Source organism: Lissotriton helveticus, chromosome 1_2 (assembly GCF_964261635.1).
Source record: "Lissotriton helveticus chromosome 1_2, aLisHel1.1, whole genome shotgun sequence".
Classification (NCBI taxonomy): Eukaryota; Metazoa; Chordata; class Amphibia; order Caudata; family Salamandridae; genus Lissotriton; species Lissotriton helveticus.
The window spans coordinates 235,552,993-235,575,278 of NC_136058.1; the positions used below are offsets into that span (position 1 = coordinate 235,552,993).

At 43.1% G+C, this 22,286-nt stretch overlaps 1 protein-coding gene across 2 annotated transcripts in view; it reads left to right on the plus strand.

Moving 5' to 3' along the window:
* The window catches only part of ATPAF1 (ATP synthase mitochondrial F1 complex assembly factor 1), a 165,290-nt gene that overhangs the window by 50,814 nt on the left and 92,190 nt on the right, over window positions 1-22,286 (plus strand). For both annotated transcript variants that reach the window (XM_078671658.1, XM_078671659.1), the window contains exon 3: window positions 12,794-12,850. In XM_078671658.1, the coding sequence (XP_078527784.1) occupies window positions 12,794-12,850 (57 nt within the window). The remainder of the gene's footprint in view (window positions 1-12,793; window positions 12,851-22,286) is intronic.

The following is a 22,286-nucleotide window of genomic DNA, read 5'->3' on the forward strand; positions in this document are numbered from 1 at the left end:
TTGACTTTAATCTATCATCCATGAAGGGTCCTATGGACAGGTGCAATGTTTGGACTGGTGCAATGCCCCCCCTAGAATAGTCACCAGCACCTCATATGGTGCTTACCTCCACAGTGCAATAAGTCATTGGTTATACCTTATTCGTGAATGGTTCCATGATTGTTCTAACTATCACCTCAGCAGATACCAATGGTAGTCACTCTAGAGCGTCAAAATTTGACTTAGGTCAATGGCCGTTCTTTGCGTAAGCTAAATAAGCAGCCACCATGGCTTGGATAAAATATTGCAAGTGCCTGGAGCACATCAATAAAGGAGCCCAGGGATGATCACAAAAAGGCATATGTAACCCGGGCATCACGGATATTAAGGAATGTATTTAACGCCCGCACCCGGGTGATCCAAGGAAACCTGTAATCACCGTGCCAAAGTTTTACAAACATGGTGCACATGAAACAGCCCATGCCATAATACAACATGTTTAACCACTGCAGAAAAGCAGTAACACGGAGCAAGGTAAAGTACAGGCCTCGCTCACTGTTTTGCACTGAAACTCCTGGCCGGTGCGCGCAGCGGCTCGGCCCACAAAGGTAAGACTACCCCCATTCCGTGCACTATTCCCAACTCTGAACTGTCACGGTCCGAGTGTGTGTAATTTGAGCGTGTGTACCATATTCACCCCTGCGATAGTGCAGATCCCTACATTTCTGTTTGTACGACCTTGTAAACAGCTCTGAATTCCATGGCACTCGTTCTGCACACTCATCCTCCGTAGGTGTACGCTACCTTCGCAGATGAGTCAGTAATCCAGCGCAATGTGTCTGGATACCTATATATGTACGACTAATTCTATCCCATTGTATTCTATGTGTTTTATAAAGCGCTGATTTTACCCGAAGGTGTCAGAGCACTGTAACATAAGACCCGTCAGAAGAGTAAACCGTGGTAGGAATAGAGCAAACAAAATGTAGCATGAAACCGACTGGCCAAGCAAAAGTCCCCCAGTCTGACCAATGTTGATGACTCGCGGATTTCCTGGCGAACAATAGCAGGCCAGGTAATCACACAACACATGCGAAAAGACCACTATTTCAAACCTAGTACGCACCTGATGTACTCCCTGCGAAGCAGAATTAAACCCAATGCGACCAATTTACCAAGAACAAAAGCATTTCCAGGCAGGGTCTGAGAAGGGGGGGGAATTATTTGAAAATGTCCCTCGTACCAGACCTTTGCAAGCGCATGAAGTCGCTTAATCAAATCATGCGGCTGTGAAACATCCCCTCATCTCATTAATACAATACGACAATGTTGTATCTTTCGTGCCATATAATTCAATTGAAGGGCTTCCCACTATTCTTATATCAGACGTGCGGGGCATATTACCCCCCTATTCATTCATGCCAAAGCGTCCCCCCCTAGATCATAGCTGACTCTCACGCGTTAAACTATCTCCACGTGCAGACCCCCTTTCTTATGCGCGCAGAACATATTGGTGGCTGCTCCCTTCGCACCAGCTGCAATCACTAGAGATGTTCTGGGCACCACTGACCACATTAACTACGGAACTGAAGCAGCATCTCTGACAGGTTTAATTGTAATATATCGGAAGTTCTTCTCTGACAGGCTTAAATTGTAATACATCGGAAGTTCTTACATGGCCACAACCTGCCCCACACATGAAATCAGTGTCTAAAGCGTCACCCATAGCAATCTGAAACACCTCCTAGCTATGGTTTTATATGAATCATGAATAAGAGCGCCGTACAAAGCGCCAGTTACCTTACATATTTGTGTCATTGAAACACTTTTTAATGCTTAACCGTGCGTCTTGTGCAAATGTTTGGGGGCAGACATATTTTCCACGGGCTACCTCGGCATAACGTCAGAAGTTCCGAGAATCATCTCAGTTAAATTGCAACCATTATTTTGCCCCAACACATCCCCTCCCCAAAAACGTTGGAGAAGTCACCTGAAACCTGTTTTATTGTACCATTGCCCGTCTTGGAAGAACGTTTTGGTCACCTTTCTAAAAATTTCTACCATCTGTATGTTCGGACTGCATTTGTGATTTAATGCATACTTTAAACACATGACCACATAAAATATATCCACGCATTTCAGAATGCATATTTTATACAGCTCACTTAAACGGGTAATACTACCGCTAGGAGATATTCAAGACTCTACAACCATCGGGTTAGAAAGTGACCCAGATAAGTGTTTAAAGTAGCTACCCATATTAGCCTGCACTTGAGAAAATTACTATTTTTGAGATGAAAAACATTGCACGACAGTGTGATATACGAAAGCCAGACAGTGGAGGCAATGAGGCGAGCAGAAGAGGTGACGAATGACAGGGAATGAAGGCATTCAGGAAATGAAAAACTTGATTAGATGATAAAAAATATAAGCCATTAAAGGGGAGAAGGTATCTTAGATAAGAAAATGTAAAGGCAAATACATAGTTAAAAGTAAGAGCAAGAAAGTAACACTGCATTCGAAAACATGATTTAAAACATGTAAAAATTAAACCTCTACACCGCATTGCTTAGAAGAGGGAAAATGTAAAGAATACAGTGCACTCAACTGCTCACTCACCCTCCATCTCAGCACCACAACTGTATATTAATGTGCAGTAACTTGAAGGCACCGGACCATTGCCTATTGATACACACTGATAACCGTGTAAGGGACTACTCACACCGTTCTCACCGTCTGATGGAGATGAGCTGCCTGTCCCTCTCCTCGGAAGAAAGAAAAGCCCTTTAAACAAGTAGTGCAGCCTGCAAGGCCCACCGGCCACACTGCCCATTCCTGCGAGCGTGCCGTCTAAATTATTCACTGCGCGAGCACTCCACATGCAGTACAAGGAGTGCAAAATTGCTAAGGTAATTCCTGTCGTTCTTGTTTATATTTCACATGCTATACTCAATCATGCATTCCATGTTCATTCCTTTTCAAGAAAGTTAATTTTCCATTCAGCTTATTACTCTTGCCTCGTGCTTAATGTGGATTGCGTCACATCCATGTGTTTTAAAATTAGTTCCCGATCTTCACCCATGATGTTGTAATGAACTCTCCCCTCAACTTTGATTGTAATTAATAGACGTTGGTCACTCCATTCACAACTAAAGAAACGGGGCAAACTATATCTGATAAAAACGAAAACCGGAAATGGCTACACAAGCAAACACGAGTCCTGACATAAATTCACATTAAGTTCAAAGCAGGCAAAATATTAACTGCACCATGGCCAGTAACGAGATTTACATGCTTTAGCTGTGCGCAGATGTACAGTACAACACAGGCGTCACGTTTGCAGCGATCGCTCATACCACCAGCCCCGGCAGCCTTGTGCTGTGTGTCTTCGCTAGCAGGACAGCGCTGCGTGCAATTACCGATCACAGTGCGCCCCAACTAGAGGAAGTCATGTTCAAATTTGGAATTCCGAAACAGGAGCCGTACCAACTACAGGGATCACGTTCTACCCTGGGTACCGACAGCGCCCCTGCCCTATTCCCTTGTGCCGATCCCTCGCTGCACCCGACCCGCGTCGATAGGGAGGTGAGCAGTACGCCCCCAGGGGCCCCATTGGCAGCCGCAAACCACCCGCTTAGGACAGGCCTCTAGCCTGCAACAATTCCAAGCCTTCCCATCTACGGCTGCCCAGATGCCCCCAACGCGCAGCCCCCACCTCACCTGGCGACATGGACGCCTCCCCACGCCGACGCCCCGATCACGCTCGTCTTTGCCTACTCCCTCGAGGTCCGGGCTTGGCTACGCAGGACGACCTCCACCTCTGTGTGTAAAACGCCGGACGACCTCCGCTTCGTTCGATGATCCGACGGCCTGTAGCTCCCCCGAAGCCGCTCCGCCTGTAAATACAAAACAGAGATCACAACGTCCCCGGCAATGTTCCCCCAGCGAGGTCCCGCTCTGCAACGCCGACCGAATCGGCACCTGGAAAAGAAAGCGAGATCATTATAAAAAACAAAGAAGCCCCGAGCGCGGGGCACACCGTTTCGGCGAGGGAGCGTCCAGGGACAAGGGGGTCTCCTGGGCGCTCCCTATCTCTTTATTCCTGAGGGGCCAGGTGGCCCCTCCTCTAGCCCGCCCCCCCTGACCCGGACCCACTTCCCAGGATCCGGGTCAAGGGGGCCGCCAGCCAATCGGCGGTGGGCCGCGCCCCCCAGGGCACGCCCCCACCGCCGAATGGCAACAAAGGAGACAGTGGGGGCGACGGTCGCCGCGCCGCCATGCGTGCGGGGGGGCCGAGGGCCCCCCCTTTTCATTTGTGGGGTCCCCGAGAGGTAATCCGCATATGAGTCTGAGTTGGGTGAGTTCGAGTCCGATTTGGGTGAGTTTCAATGCTCTCTGAAGAAAACGCCTAGAAGTTCTTGCACCACTGGTGGAAAAGGAGGTGTGCGCTTTCACTGTGGCAATGCAATAGGTCTCACATTTGCGAGAGTTTGAGCTATTGGCATTGTAAATGACACTGCCTTTTATTTATGTGTTCGTTTTTAAAACCTAAATAAAAGTAATTGTCATTTACAATGCCAATAGCTTAAAATCTCGAAAATGTGAGATCTATTGCATTGCTGATGCTTGTTTTCTGCTGCAATCACAATGATCAGAAAACCAAAACGTATTTGGTTCCAGGATTTACTCTTTCTTCTTTTCATCCCGACTTCTAATCCAGCCGCGTTACATTTGATTTAACTCAAGTGGTACTTAAGTTGTCAAAACGCTTGGCAATGATAGAGCATTGCTTTATGTTAACATTTAAAAAACATTACATACAGGCTTTGGAGGGTTCTTTTTTATGTTTAGAGTTTGTGTTAATATCTAACATCCTACAGCTTCCGATACACTCAAGTAGCTCGCTCCGTCGCACTCCATTGAAGCAGAATATTAGTAAGTGACCGCATTTGAGACAACAGTAGTCTGAAGCAGGTGAAGTGGCTCAAGAGCGACAAAAAATGCATTCATTGACCATGCACAGCTTCCAAAGTATGTGCAAATGGAAAAGAAGAGAAATAAACATGAATGTGAACATTCTGCATAACAAATGTGAGTGTTTATCTCTTGTGCAAATACATTTCGCACAATTCTGTGTGTTAGGATTTAAGCACTGTTTTTTCAATTAATCACTGTTACACCCGACTGCTTGTCTGGTCTCCATTTGTCAAAATTTGGGAGAGATTTTTGGCTTTGTCAATATTTGCTTAAAGAAGCAGTAAAGACAAAAAATTAAATAAAAGCACAATGACGGGCTGGCCGTGTAATTGCTCTTTTTTTCTTAACTTTCAGCCACATTGCCACTCTGCTGTACAACATGGCTACAAAATAGACAAAACCAATAGATCTTGTCTAGATGGGACCTATTAGCTTTACTAATGCTTGTTGTTTTTCTTGTAATGACCTTTGCTATTGTTTCCACCTTATTACCTCCATCTTCTTTTAGAACTGCTTTAGCGTATCTGGATGTAAACTCTTCTTTTCTGACAATTACAATCACATCCATCAACTCAGCCTTCCCATTTACCCACATCGTATCCAGGATGGTGGTATGATTGCAATGCATAATGACTTGATTCCTGATCAGGTCATCATATGTCAAATTTACATGTAATGGACAATTTCTTCAATGCTGAAACATAATCATCTATATTTTTGTTGTTGCCTTATTTCATATAAAAGAAATTGTAACGGTCAATATCCACACATACAGTAGGTCAAATATATATATCTATATTTTCTAACACATGCATGAATACATCTCCGCATCCCCAGCTCTCGGTTTCTTGTCAATGCAATTATTCACATTCCAAATTCCAGGACCAATGTGATATAAAAGTTTTTTTTTCTTTTCAGGAGAAAACTCCTCATTATAAGTAGATAAATAGTTAATGAAGTACTCCTTCCACTCTTCCCATTTTATGATGAATTCACCTTTATTAATAATAAGTGGTTGAGGAGGACGCACATTCAGAGAGGCCAGAGTCCTGTTTAAGATAACTATAAGTGTCTGAAATTAACTGAAAATAGGATTAAAGCAAAATCACAACAATAAAAACAACACTGCGGCAAATTCGAGGTCAACAAACCGTGTCAGTGTCAAACAGTAAATATAATTATTGCCATAATGATGTAGAAAAAACTATCAATACAAGCCACACAATGAACTATATACTCCAAAAAGATACCTCTCGGGCCGCAGACAGCTAGACTGAGGATCAACTGTATCTACTGTGCACAGACACAGCCAAATATCAAAAGATATGCCACTAGAAAGGAAAAACAAAAATAAATTACACACAAGAAAACACAATAAACATATTGCACAAATCTAAACATAAAAAGCCCATAAGCCCGAATACCCTGCAATTAAAACAGTTTAAAATAAGTAACACAAGCAGGGTAATGATACTCATTTGAAGTAAACATTGCAAAAAATGTTTCTTACCAAACACATGCAACTAGTAACTATACAAGCTACCGAATCTGGAAGTAGGAGTCACCACCAAGGAAATCAAAAGTCAGTGAAATCAAGTTCTCACACACCAAAAGCCAAATGCTAGCCAACCACACCACCAGCCAGACACCAGTCCACACACACCACCAGCCAAATGCCAGTTCACACATACTTCCAGATAAATGTCCACCACCTACATGGGGCAGAGCCACCTCAAAAATGGCCGAATTGCCACAGCCTGAAGACAAAGCACATGTACATTTCAAAATGGGAAGCGACCCTTGCCTAAGAGGCCGCTCCCCAACATGCATAAACAATAAATCCCTAGTGTCTAGTGGCCTAGAAAATAGCCAGTCTGCCCCAGGCAGAGGCAGAACAGCCAAAATGTGTCCCAATATTTTAAGGAAGCTGCCCTCGCAGAAGATGCTGATCCCTAACATGCATAATTATTAAAAAAAAACTGGTATCTAGTGGTTTTCAGCCTACCTTGACCCTCGCCTAAGGGGGCCACTCTTCACATCAAAAAGACATCCCTGGTGTCTAGTGGTGCTTCCTGCTGTGCGATTGGTCCCACCTGTGATGCCCAGCAGCAATGCACTCTAGTGAGCTATCGGGGCAAAGGAAAAACTCTTTTTGTAAGCAAATGCGTTCCAGTGCATCCCCGATGCTTGTTGAAGCGTTTTTGCTGCCATCCCCAACGGGGCATATACGGGTGAACACACAGGAGGAGCTAGGACATATTGGAGCTGTATTCGGCACCTGACCTCCGGTGCCGAGGATGGCACTTACGTCTACTCCTTAATTCCACATCCCTATAGTAGCCTATGCCAACATTCTACCAAGATCACAACACAGAAAATGCTTTTATTTTTTATAATCATTTTTAAATGCAGTGGATAAATCATTCATGTGCACCGCATTAACTTTGCAGTCTGGTAGATGTCAACGGTTTGTCCACCCATTACCACAGGCCACTCGACAAGAAAAAAGGAGCAATGCTGCCATTCATAGCGAATGCTTCTATAAATGACATCTGTATGGCAGCTGCATGGTATTTTGTCAAACCTTCACTTAACATTATTGCGTGACTGTCCAAGTTAACAAGGAGGCACAGATGGGGCAAAGAGTATTACAGCACCATTTCAAGCCGTCTTCTAAGAGCAGAGTCTATTGCTAACTAATTGATGCACAGCAAAAGATTTACGCTGCAAACAGAAATGGTTAATTACCTGCAGGAGTACTTTTGTGGCTTAAAGGATTTTCGGGATTCATATGGGACCCTCCCACTTCCCCAGAAACAAGAAGGTTATTTTAATATAGGACCTGTAAAGAAGATATAGAAGGAAATAGGAAGACAATAGACGCCAAAGGAAAAAATAGAATCTAAGGCTGGTGACCAGGCAGAGTGTCATCACAGGGGTGGACAGGATACCAAAGGATATTTGCCTCCGAGGGGAAAAAAAGGACTACAAGGGCCTGTCCAGACCCAACCACTAGAGGGTGGAATGATGCTCAGCATGTGCATCCTGAGAATTTTTCAAGCTTCAAAACTACTCCTATATGCAAGTAACTATTTATTTTTCCATTGCAAGGTGAAGGTTGAAGAAGTATAGCACAGCCTGGATGATTATATGGAGAATAAGGAGGCTTCATCTGTGACACGCAGCACTATATACAATATACAGTGCAGTGCTTATTTCTAAATGCTAAGAAGAAAGATTCCATGCAGTTCAAAGATAGTCTAGTTGCTCGCACCACCAGGTTAGTGCCATGTAGAAAAAAGCTGACAATTATGACTAGAGAAAATGAGTTTACCTGAACATAATACTACATATTTGTACTCTCACCACAGCCCTGCATGAGTCTCAATTCTCATACTACCGAACATGAACTCATTGCTCCAGTCCCTTGTCTGCAAACCACCCCAGACCATAGAGTCCCCTCTTTCTGTGCTTTACAAAAAATGCATCGTTTTTCTAATGTTTTATTTAACGTGAATTCCGGCCTAGGGCATTAGAGCTCCCTCCATGGACACCAGATTATGTTACAAAAAGACAGATCTATTTTTATATTTTTTAGGCACTGGAAGATCGAGTGATTTGCCAGAGTCACCGATGTTGAACCCGGGAATGCCGGACTTGAACTTGCTTTCCCAGCCAGAGTCTTCCCTCACACACATGCATAATACTTGCTCACCTTCCACCCTAAGCTTATGATATTTTGATTGATTTGATTTATTCATGTATCCGTTTTGAGCACCAGCTCTCAATCTTGCTCCCTAATTCATCAAACCTTTTTACTCGCTCTCCTCAAGTCACTGACCTGGCATTTCCATATGTTATTATGCATCAATACGTTAATACGCAATTATTTGGTATATTTCTCTATTTCTTTAAAACTGTGCTAATTTGAAATCTTCTAAAGAAAAACTGAGCTACTTGCAGTGTCCTTCCCTACATTTACCAAGTTTTGGTCTCTCTTGAGAGGCTGGTCTTTAATACATACTTGCCCGTTCATCTGCCTTATGACATTCTTGAATCCATCCTCTCCACTCTCAGCATCTCTTGTACAACTCTCTTATTAAACTCCTCCACCTCTGAGCTCTGACATATTATGCTTTGGTGTTCCTCCAGTTCTACAGTGGGTTCTGCAAGGCACATCCACAGGATGTTACCCCTTCTCCATTTGCACTGTTCAACAAGTTTACAGAATGTTAGGGTTTCCAATCTGTTTGCTAACAACACCCACATTGTCTTCTTCTTTCCCCACCTGACCCCTCACTTTAGTGATAAACTGAAGGCATGCCTAATTCCGTTCGCCACTGAATGGCACAGAGATTGTTCATTCGTCTCTAAGGCAGACGCCACTTCCTGCTTGTTCTCCAGTACACTACAGTATCTGGCTGCTTCCGTTTTCCTCTCATGCAATAAACCTGTGTCCTTTGCCAGGAACTTTGGAATTCGCTTTGACCACCACTTATGCGTAACATTCTTCATCACTGTAACAGTCTCAGCTACTCTAATATTGAACAGCTTTGATCACCCAAGCAACCTCCTCATAGGGTTCACCAAATACTCTTTTCCCTCTCTGCTGAAGGTCTTTATCTTTGCTGTCTATAGCTGCCATACTTATCCACACCTTCATTCTATGTACCACGAAGGATCTTTCTAAGCAATATCTTACACATTTGTTTGCACTGTTCAAGTCTGCACATGGTTCATCTCCACCTACCTGATACAGTCCATTGGATGATATAGCCCCACCCTTTAACATGTAAACCATGCCTCATCATCCCCAAATCTGCATGTGCCTGTACCAGATGCAGAATCTTTATAGTTCTGTCTCCTTTGCTCTGAACTCCCCTTTCACTGGATCTGAAGTGGAGCAAATATCAGACCCCAGAAGAGCCTTTATCAGTTGCATCCTATTCTTGGTCTCATGAGTAAGTTACATTTCTCCTTGAGAAGGTACCTGACCCACTGAGAAGTGTATCAGTGGAGCAGATTGTTACATTTTGTAATGTCTAACACATAACAAAGACCACATGCTCCATGCTTTGTAGGTAACTCCGTAATTGATGCAGTTCTTTTTCTGCTGATTCTTATTTAAGTATAGCCCCTGCGGGAGAAATGCTCCACCAATGGTCAAATGGAATTGTATTAATGGGTGTAAGGTTGTTCTGAACAGGACCATCTTGATCAACTGTATATATGAGTACCTTCTTCTGTCTGTCTGGGTACTCGAGGAGACGTGGGTGCCGTTGTGGAACTTTGTTGGACTGTGACGTCGGCTAACTTAGGGTTCTTTCTTTGAAGATAGAAATTTTTACGAGATTCCTTTAACTATTCAAGAAAATTTCACAAGATTGATTCAGAAGACTGACTGACTACTACTGCTTAGTATAACTGATATCTCTCAGGAGATACTACATTTTAAAAGGGAGAAATAACAAAAGAGAAATAGACTCGTACTTGTGGAACCAAGATAGTAAGCACCGTTCTGGGACAGGATATTCAAGTGGAAATGAGGTTCATGCTGTCTAAACTGGAATCATGAGGGATTTTGCCTTCAGCCCATCTCAGGAATCTCTGAGTCATAAGAGAATTCTGTGGGATAAGTAACTACTACTCTGATGAAGGTGCTTGAATGTGCTTGAATGAGCTACGGTAGGTTACATCAACGGTTCAACTGGAGGAGAACCAGGGTGTAGAGAACATTATTTGATAATCTGGTGGGTCCTGAGGAAGGTGGCTCTTACTGCTATCTATTGGCACCGAAACGCGTCAACCAAGTCTATATAAAACCCTACATTTAGTAGTGACCCTGTTTTTTGGGCATTAGACAAGAACCAACGAAACGTGATAACTTGCACAGATATTTTCTGGTATGAATGTGTGTGAAGTATTTATGTGTGATTTGACTGTTGTTTGTTCTCTACCTGGTCACATATAGATTATTATATGAACTTGTGAATTACTCTTCATGATGTTTCGCTGTTAAATTCTGTATATAAGGAACGATATTTTGTACTTTTTAATGAGAACAATTTCTAAAAGATATAACAAAGGAAAGAAATAATTTAAACAACAAATAAAAAAGAGAATGAAAATAAGAGACATGTAAATCTGTGTTTTGTGATGCCCATGTTAGAATTTAAGCGGCTAAAACCCTTAAAGAAATAGAGAGGTCACGAGGGAGTTTGTGCTTATAGTAGTTGTTATATAAAAATGTTTTCCTCTCTTCTCCTTGACCTGCAAATTAGTACTGTAGAGGGGGTCCCATCACTTTCATAGAACCTTCTTCTGTCTGTCTGCATGCCCTCATTTCATAAAGCAGCCTCTATCTCCCCCTTTCTATCCAGTGGAATATGTCAAGGCTCGAAAGAGGGCTTTCCTCTGCCTCCCAGCATGTTGATGCTAAAGCAAGCTGCCCCTCCCAGCTAGTACTTAGTGGGGATTCCTCGATGACGGAACTTTGCCTGCAGATCTCTGGAGCCTGCTTCTGCTTTTTGTCCTTTGTGCAAAGGCTGTCAGTTGTTTTCATTGTAGACAAAGTGCCTGGAGGTCTACTTGCGCTGTCCTAGGGATCTCCATATGTGTGGGGCACCACACAGATCATTAGCGCCATGAAACCTCTGGTGTCCGTGCGCTTGATAAATTCATTTTAACATAACATAACATGGGGTACTCGGTGTCTTCAACACCTTAGATGTAAATATCTGTTGATTAATGGTGGGTACTACTGACTTAATTTTAATATCTGAAAATGTTCTGTTTAAATAGCTGTTCAGAAACTCAAGCTGTATTTCTATGTAATGGGTAATTAAATTGTAGTACAGGTATGTAATGTTTTGTTGAAGGTATAGTTTGTTCCTCTTTGCTGGCCTAAAACGATAATGTCAGGACAGTAAGTCTGTCTGAATCTGATTCTCGCTTGCGTCTTGGCTTAAGAAAATGAAGAATGAAAGGGTATGTTTTATTGTCGGTCAGTCAGTCAAAATCAACTTTATTCGGCTGATTAGAGCCATAAAAGTGCAACATAAGACAGCAAATCAGTATAAAGCATTATATAAATCGAATAGCAACTCATGTCTTGATGTGCTTAAAACCCATTAATCTATAATACAAAAAAAGGATAAAAACCACATTTATGACTCTAATGTTACAGTGAGTGGTAATAGACATAGACATACTACCAACATATTCAGAAGGGTTAACTCTGCGTCATCCTATTCCTATGTCTGATTGCCCCAATTAAGAAGTTTGCCACCCCAACACAGATTATAGGTGAGCCTAACATTTGTAAATAAACCAGCGCTGGCTTTACTTGCACAAAATATTGGCCCCTTAACAGGGGAACAATGTGCTTTCTGCGCAGGGGGTCATAGTGAGTGCAAAAGAACATAATATGTAAAGTGTCTTGCTCTGAGTTGTCACGTGCACAAATTTGCTGAGTCCGGTTTAAAATGGCCTTTAGGAAAGGCCAGTAACCACAGAACCATGTTCAATGGAAATTTTGTTAAAACAAAAAAATGGTAAGCTTTGTTTATATATGTTAAATATGGTTGCATCTGCTAGCCCAGGGTATGTTTTATTGGTGAACTAGAAGTCAATGTATTTTTGGCAGTGATCATCTTTAAACTCTCCATAACTGCATACTGTCACATTTTAGGAAATTCTTAGCAAAAGTACACTGTAATCAGAGTTGTCCTCTTTCAAATGTAGCATTTGCTTTCATATGTATTACCACTGAGTGCACGTTATCTGCTCGAGTGAAGGGAGTAATATAAAGTTTAAAACTGTCTTTTTTGTTTTTCAGTCAAAAAACTTGAGATCACAAGTGCAGAGAAAAACTCCTGGACTTACAAAAGATAAGGTTGGTTAAAAAATAAGTAAAAATCTTTATTTGGCAAGACTTTCTGACCAAGTGTCAACTTTTCCAGTTTGGAAAACATTAGTTAAGTGTTGGTGACCTATTAAAGGCTTGAACACCCTAAGTGGCACTGGGGATGAGCCGGGTCCATCACATACACGTTATTTTAAAATAAAACCAAGGCAGAGTTTCCAGCTAAGAGGTATTTCTGTTGCAGTGGTTTTGGGAACAGCAGAAAATTGAATAGTACATTAAATTATCTCTAGTTTCTTGTTTCCATTGCTATTCATATCTGTCAAACCCCCTCTCAGAGGGCCACGGGGCAAGCAGGAGTTACTGGGTCTAACCAGGGTGTGAGGCCTTTTACTCATGATGTCCCGGGGCCTGACTTACTGTGGATCCAGAGCAACTGGGTCAAGTACCCCTCCACCAGGACTCTCAGGGTAGGCATGGTCTAAGCAGTTTAACGCGCCCTTGGGAGAGTGGGAGAAGGGAGGTGTGGATACAGATCAGTGAACACGGGCTCACAACTCAAAGTGCACACAGCAGCAACAGTAAATCATTGTCCAGCCAAATACTCACTTTTATAACAAAAGAGAAGTATTTTATTTTTAATGCTATCCACACAAAGGAAGAATACAACATAAACACACAATTGACCCAGTCCTCCCCTCAGGTTGGGGGCTCCAGTGTCTCTGTGGCAGTTCCCTGTCCCACTCACTCCTCTTGTTCGCGATTGTGGCTATTCCCCATTCACTACTAAAATCCAGGGTATATCCCACTATTAGTCCGAATCTCAAGAATCCACTACGACTCTAAATTTGAAGTCTGTAGCGTTCCGGTGCACACCTGCCAATTTAGCAGGGAGTTCCCCTGGGACTAGCAGGCCCAAAACAAGTCTTAAACCTCCCAGTGACTCCAGCCCAAGTCAAGTGAGTTGGCTGATAGCAAACTCAGCAGCTGCACTAGGTAGGTGCAGGCTATTCCTGCGTGGTCGCGCTCCTGTAGCAAACAGAGGTTCCCTGCAGCCTTAGTCTTTACTGCATGGCAGTCTTTCCACTGGCTATCTTCATGTGGCCCACTCCTGGCAAGAGGGGGTAGCTGACTCAGTCCTGCACAGGGGCAATAACTCGAAAGGTGCAGCAGCCGTTTCCTCACACTTCACACAGGTAGTCCACTCAGCAAGGTTCCCCACTGGACCTTGTGCCCTCCAGTGCTCGCCTCTTCCTCACCGGGCACACTGGTCTTGGCAAGCAGGTTCTCCAGGCTCCGGGGCAGGTTGTCTTGGGTTCCCTGGGTGGGGGTCTCTAACCCAGCAGGGAGACTGTCAGACCTTGACCTCCAGTCCTGGTCACAGACAGAAGTCTTGCAGAACTTCCCGTCCTCACACAGCCTGTCTGGCTGCTTGGCAGATAACAATATTTGTGGCCTCAACCTCCTCTTCTTATAGTTCTCTTCCAGACTTCTAATGTGATCTAGGTTCTGAGTCTTTGAAGTTTTATGTTGGGGTTTGCTTCTTTCGAAGTGTCCAATCCTCTGTTCCCTCTTCCAAAACTGTCTGTCACAGCATGGATGTCTCCTAAGCTCATAGTCCCACAACAAAGGCCAAGTAAGTGACTAAAGGTTCACACCTGGATGCCAGGCACAGTGATATGTGCATCAAAAGGTTAGCCTAGGGCTCCTAGCCCTACTCTTTATGATTTTCTTATCAGCCCCAGCTCCTTCCAGAGATGTGCACAGGCCCCTTCCTTGTGACATGTCATTGAATCAAAGAGAACCATTTGAAGTGCACTCAGGAGGCCTGGTCTTCTCCACACCTGTGTTATGCCCACCCAGATTACAGGAATGCAGTAATGCACAAATCTGAGGGAATTTCCTTTTCTTAACTCCATTTTCACCATACAGGCCTGACTCTCTTAAAATGGAACCCAGGACCCTCCAAATATTGTGCAATCCACAGGCACATATATATCCAGTGCATGTATACTGCATACACGCACTGTATAGTACTGCATCCTCTATGCACTGTGCCATTCAGAGGCCCACATACATCCATCACTTGCAGTCAACATGCTCGCACTGGCCAGCACTGTATCATTCATGTATTGTACCACTCACAGGTAAACATACACCCATCATATGCACCTAACCTGCACACCATTTCCCTGCAAGATCGCTAATCACAAATCTGAAGGGTCCTCCTGGTAGAAACAAAAATGGCAGAAAAGGCAGTCGATTAATTGCCTATTACCTTTATTGAGCGGACTGCAGTTGTGAAACAGAGAGACACAACGAGAGGATCTGAGAAAGGCAGAAAGAAACGTAGAAACCAACACATTGAGAGAGAGAAACAGTGAAATGAGAGAGGTTTGGAAAAGGGCAGGGCAAGAGAGGGGAGACAAGAGGAAAACTGCAAAATAAAGAACATGGGAAAGAAAGCCAGACAGACAGGACACAAAAGAGCAGAGAGACAAGGAAATGAGAGACGAACATAGATGTAGTGCATGTGTGTTCAGTGGACAAATTATATAGAATGCTATGCGGAAGGAGGGGGATTGGATGACCCAGGGCTTTAAGTGGAATTAAAAAGTTGGAAGATTTTAAAGGTGAAAAGTGGCCAAAGAAGGGTGACTGAATTCTTTCCAAGGGTGGTGGCCTATGTAATTAAAGGCGTGGCTTAAAGTAAGCAAATCTTGTACTTCACACACTTAAATCTCTGGGGTGACCTATAATGTCATCAGAACATGAGATGGAGACAACGTCATGCATGTGTTTACTTTTATTTGGCCCTGTGAGAGACTGAGGACACACAACCATCATAATTCTCTAAAACTGCAGTTGAGCTAGATATGCTGCAAGGTAGCTGTGCATTCCACGGACAAACTGAAAGGAGTCTTTTTACCTCCCAAATTTCTGCTAAAATTTAATAAATCAATTTAAAGTATTCCAGAGAGAAAACATTTTTTTTGTGTGGAGTTTTATAGAGCGCGAACTAGGCCTGAAGGTATCAGAGCACTTTACATGAGCACCAGTTACGTTACAGACAGACACATACATTTTTGTTAGGCATGGGGAGATTAAGTGATTTGCTCAGAATCAAAGAATGTTGAGCGTCCTGCTAGACTTGAACCTGGTTCCCCTGCACCAAGGTCGACCGCCCTAGCCTTTCTTCATGGAACTACAGTGCAGTCCTATGTTTATGTGCATTTTTTCCTGATACAAAGCAGTAGTAGCATGTCAGGAGAATGTATTCTTATTCTTACCTCAAATCCTTTTCCATCTTATTATTGGGAAGTGCGCCCGTAGGCTGGTTAGTCTCCAACCTGGCACTCTTGTACTGCCTCTAAAGACGGAGGCTGATAGGCTGTTGAAACCTGAGGATGGTGCAACCCCAAAAAAGTATTTCTGTTAGGTTAGAGATATCCCAGCCCCCCACCTCCATCCATTGTCAGATCTTGCGACAGGAATTGTGTTGGCTCCCAAGCACCCCTCAAAGACAATGCTTTAAACTAGAGCCTTGTTCACTCTCTCTGAGGCAGCGGGCCTGCCTTTCTATGGACCCAGCTCCTGCCACGGCAGATCCATAGGAAGCTCATCTTAGCCCATTAGTGAATGTTTACTTCTCGCCTTTGTGCGTGGCAGCTCTGGTGCTGAGACTGGCCTTACGTATAATACAGTTCTTGTAATTGCCACATGAGGGCAGCAAAGATAACCAAATGGAAAACTCAAAGTGAGAAAACATCATACGGATGCTCTTAGGCAGGTCACAAGTCCTAAACCAATAATTTTAACGATGCCAGCGAGCGTAGCCCCCGTGCACATAAGGAGACAGAGGGTGACAGGAACGGCACCCATGATGCGCATATCTTCTCTCCGCAGGGCCCAAGCCTTTACTTTAGTGAGGCTGACTGCTCTGCCAATGTGCATGAGCTAAAGTGAAAGCGCACCCCACACCACAAGACTGTGTCCGTACCTGCCCTAGGTCTACTCTGATGGCAGCGCGCAAGCCTGCAAGAGTAGGAAGGAGAAAGTAACAAGGAAGAGGAGGGAGGGAAGTTAACTCAGAGAAACTGTCTCATCTCAAACCTCTTTGCAGTCAGAAAACAGGCTCTAACATTTTACCTTGCTCTTCGAATGCGCAGCAAATGTAAGGAGATAAAAGCATTTACAGACCTGTTTACACAAACGGACCTCGGAGCACTGAAAACATCCAGCATTCTGGTCAAATGCTCTTAGAGAAAAGGGAAAAGTAGTCCCTAAACAGATGTTACAGTGGGACAAGAGGAAGACTACAAGTCCTAGGGTGATACTCTGTGAGAATGAACTACTTGTAAAAAGGAGGGACGAGGAAGCCAAATTTCCCACTAGCAAATAAGGATTTTCACAAGACTACCAACTAGACAAATCAAAAGAGATGGGAGGAGTCAAAGCCTACAAAGTACATACAACAGATCATCCTGATGGCGCAAGCGCTGTCTAGGCTCGACCTAAAAAAGGACCTGTTTACTCCTGCTGATCACTACACAAGGTTTGCTGCCACCACCGTGCTCATGCTGCTTAACTACTAGTGAAGGCAGTAGCCTTCCACCAATATGAGGGTAAAGCTTTGGGCTCCCCTCCAGGGCCAACAAGACCACAGTTCGTGAGACATTTCCATGTTCTGGCAAACCCGCATGATCCGTGGTTGCCTATCAATCAGCATTAGGGATCCAGACATCAGTACAGTTTGGCACTCAGATCAGGGGTGCACGTCCATTACCATGCAAAGGAGTTTTCCACCCCAACAATATAATTGCTCGTTTGTAATATTTTGTTCGTTTAGTATCATGATAAAACACACTACTTAAAATATTTTTTTATGTAATAACTGGACATCTTTTGTAATAATTTAATTGAAAAGGTGTCAAAACTGACCACAATGGCTCATTGAATAGGGAGGTTATTTACAAGATGTATCAGATGCCCGAGCAAGAGAGGCCTTGAGTCCCCTGAGTTCACATGCTAACATACAGTACACTGTACCAATCATTCAGGGCCCAGAGGCAACCTCAGATGTCATCAAAGTGGCAAGAGTAAATCTGCAATGTCCTGGTCTAAATAGACAAATCACACCCTCGTAATAGGCAGAAAATAGCAATTCATCCGGGGTGTTGCCGTATCCAGTAAGTGTCTCCACTCAAAAGGAGCAAAAAGTAGTTTGATAGGATTTTGAAATTGTGAATAAGGTTCTTATTCTGATGTGTTCATGTTGAGCATTTCTTGTGGAATAAGTAGAAGGATCTTCCTTGTTGGGAATAATGCTGACAACCTTGTGGAGTATAATGTAGCAAAAGATTGCACAAACAGTCTGTCAAGAAGAGGTTTCCCAGGTATCTGTAAATAAGACTGACAGTAACATAAGAGAACCTCTCACGTGTGTATGAGAAGTAGACATGGGTTACTTTAAGCCATTAACACGCCGTTGTTTGAGGACATCCAGCATGAATGTAGCACTCATCACCATCAAATGTTGCCAGCATTCTCATTTTCCACCCTAGACGATAAATTGTGCTTAGAGATAGCATCTGAGCAGCCCCTGAGTGGTCAGGAATGGAAATGTTATTGCTTGCAGGCATATGTACTGTAGGTAGTTGATGTCCAGGACCCTGCATTGTTATTCTCTATTACTTACCAGTCACTTGCATTAGTTTTTAGATATTTTCTCCCCAAAATCAATCAATCAATCCAATCCGGCATTTATAGAGTGCGCCAATGTCTGATTGGATTGATTGATTGATTTTGTAGCGAAAGTATCTAAGAAATTATGAAACGTGAAACAATAGAAATCCTGAAGAGACATGAGCCTCAATTAGATTTTAGGGGAGTGTCCTCCCCCACAAATGTAGCATAGCACCCTATCTGTCAAACTGATGGTCTCCCGCTCTAAGTAAAGTCGGACAGACCTTCATGTGTCTGCCAGCAGTGCCCCCGCTGGCTCTATGGCCCTATATCGGAAACCTTACACTGATGGCCGAGTGACTTAGGGCCGCAGGTGTAAGTATCTCGAACCGTCGCACCCTCGGCGTGGGTGGAGAGAAATGTGGCGCCTTTCCTGATGGTAGTGAATTAAATGAGGCAGCAGGGGGTCCCTTTTGTTTTCACTTGTCAGTATCTGGATGAGCAGGGACTGGCCGCTGATCACAAACATCCCCGGACCTACCTCAGCTCACCTGTATCACCGATGGCTGAGCTGCCCCACGCAGATGATTGTTTTTTCTTGATGTGTGCCAGCAGGGTTCAGAGGGTGAGGGCAAGGAAGGGGGCTAAAGGGGTGTTAAAACATCACCCGCCGTATGATAATAAAACCACTTTAAACTGGCAAATCAGACAGAAACGAACAGGGAGGGACAAGGATAAGGCTGGAGCAAGAAGGGAAGGGCGATGCTGTTGGCATACAATAATGGACACAGCTCCATGCGCCGCTCAGAAAATTGGCGCCCTGGGCCCTGCTCGCCCATGCCAAAGGCTGCCCTATTTAGAGTAGGTGGTTTGATGTTTTCTTACATTTCTGGAACTCCAGGGAAAGCCTGGCAATCCAGAACAGAAAAAAGAGCAAGCATTGGCATAGCCAATAGGTTTCACCTATGTGACAGATATTGGTTTTGTCAATGTGTTTTAGCCATGTTGTACAGCAGTGTAGCTGCCGGACATCATGGTCTAAAAGGAAAGGGAAAAAATCGCTATGACACGGTCAGTGTTAGCAGCATCAAAGCGTTTTTTTTCTGCTAAACAAAATATTAACAAAGCAAGTAGCTCTTGCATAGGCAAGACCTGTTGGCTTTGCCAATGCCTGTATTCTGCTCTTCCTCCTAGTTTACGCTATTGGAGCCCTTTACTTTGTCTGATAATAATGTGTCTGTGTTACTATGGTGCCATCCAGTGGCCATTGTAGTAAAGTATACTATTTTATGAATTTCATTTTCCTCAGAAAGTCTACCTACCTCGTTTAGGAATGTTAATAAACATATGACAGGAAAAATAAATGTTGGCAAATGACTTACTTTCCTATGCCTAAAAAAATATATGTGAAGTTCGGCTCGTGGTCGCGCAATTTAAAAATGGCCAAAAAAAAGAAATAGTACCTCAATCACAGCTCGAGCAGCGGACAAACGCTATTTAAGGTTAATCAATCTGTACTTGGTCCATGCTCCACACAAAGAACAGGAAATGATGCAGGAAGTAATGTGTTGTGCGCACTGCTGAATTAAAAGGCAGCAAGGAACAATATGATGCCAACAAACAGTAAATAATGGGCGAGCTAAAAGCCCCTTTTAGAGTTTTCTTTTCTTTTATTAAACACAAGGGATAGTCATTGTAGCAACAGCCCATGCACGCTGGCTGCAGGCGAGACCTTCAAATGACCACCATACTGTGGATGAAATCTCCCTGAGAGTCAAGGTTATTCATATACTATTAAAAAAAAAAAAAAACTCCAGTCGTGTTAGTTTCCCTTTGCAAAACAAAAATGTATGCTGAGAGGCTGCATGAGCAATGGTGACTGCTCAGCAATCTTTTAGTGCCTTGTAGCAGCTCCTCTCAAGGTACAGAGGTGTCCTCCATGCAGACAGAGATCTGTAGATAGAGTGAGAGGTCGTCCACCAGGGTGGCAGAGACAATGACCTCTGCCACCTTGGCAGAGGCCCTATGTATCCAAGTCGTGGCCATTCCTACATATTAGTAAAAGTGGGGTAGATGGGGGTACTTTTCTGTCCCTTGATGCAACTAAAATGGCTTTTGGAATGGGAATAGATACATCTTCCTCATTACGGAAGGTCCCGGGGCCCAGGAAACTCCGCCTGAATCCACTTGTCATCCCACCTGAATAGAAGGAAGCTTAGACTTTTCTAATGGGCAAATTCCTGCCATAACCTCTCCCAGAGCACTTACGGAATCAGTGGCTTAGCGACACTTTACCGCTATTTGTATGGACACCACCCATTTTAAGCCTCACTAGACTTTGCAGATGTAACTTACACGATCCTGGTATCATGGACAATGTTTAGTACACTAAACAAAACCACTGGGTATGGGCTCCCACCGGCATAGCTTGCCACAAGCATATAATGAACAGAAAAGGTGCCAATGCCGCTAATTTGAAACTCAAGCTTATGTTTCGTCAAAACACACGGGTGAGGCAATGTGTTTGTTGAATTTAATTCTACTTCTTTTATTTTCTTTGAATTTTCAATTAAACTTTTCTTAATTCAGTAACAATTTATACATGTATTGTGCAAATATTAAAACCTGGTGTACACAACAATTGTGATATGCTATTCTCATACAAAACTTACATATTTACAAAATAGTGCATCCTAATCAACATTCAATCTTCATTCATACATCAATCAGCCCACTACAAACAACAGAAAACAAAACGTAAATGATTTGATAAATGCTGGAATAATAATATTCACAACAAAAAAGCCAATGTTTGTTTCACAACAAAATGAATATGTGCAATATTTTCACATCAATTATTAATTTCTCGATTTTAGGCTTCTAAAAAGTCTACGCGTTTCGAACACCCGTTATTTTGGAGTTCTCATCAGGACAGTATCTGTAATGGAAGAACAGAAATGGCTTTTAGGAAAGGGGTCACCGTGTCTACGCTGCCTATGCCCAATACTCAAGTTACCTCACCTACCTTGCTCTCATCAAAGCAAACTGGAATTGTAGTTGGAGCCTCAGTCTACAAGAATATATCAAAAAACCACCATCAGAGTCATGAACAATTCATACGTACATGATCCAGCATTTAAACACATTCTCTACTCTTCCTCACTTACTTGGAGGTGTAGGTTCGCCCGTTTGGATTTTTACCAGAATGTCTGTTAGAAAAAAGACTATGGAAAGAATGGTATTTGTATCAACCTTCTGTCCAAATTCAAACAAGGTAAAAAAACTAGTCAGACAGAACTGGCACCTGTTAAAACACCTGGATCCATCTTTTCAAAATGAACCACTGTATGAGAATAGCATATCACAATTGTTGTGTACACCAGGTTTTAATATTTGCACAATACATGTATAAATTGTTACTGAATTAAGAAAAGTTTAATTGAAAATTCAAAGAAAATAAAAGAAGTAGAATTAAATTCAACAAACACATTGCCTCACCCGTGTGTTTTGACGAAACATAATGTTTAGCACACAGCATAATTCGTACCTCTCTGTAACTTTATTGGGCAGAAGTCGATGTTATGCAGTCCTCCCTTGCTCCTGTCTGTATTTTCTCTGTCAAGTGTATTCGTGATCGTTTGCTCCTAATCTTTGAATTTAGCTTGTTATCTCTGTAAAGCGCTCTGATACCTTAACGGGTCACGTTCACGCTCTATAAAACACTAAATAAATCAATACCACTCAACCCAGGGCCTCGGAAGTACCTTTAGAAAGGATTAGC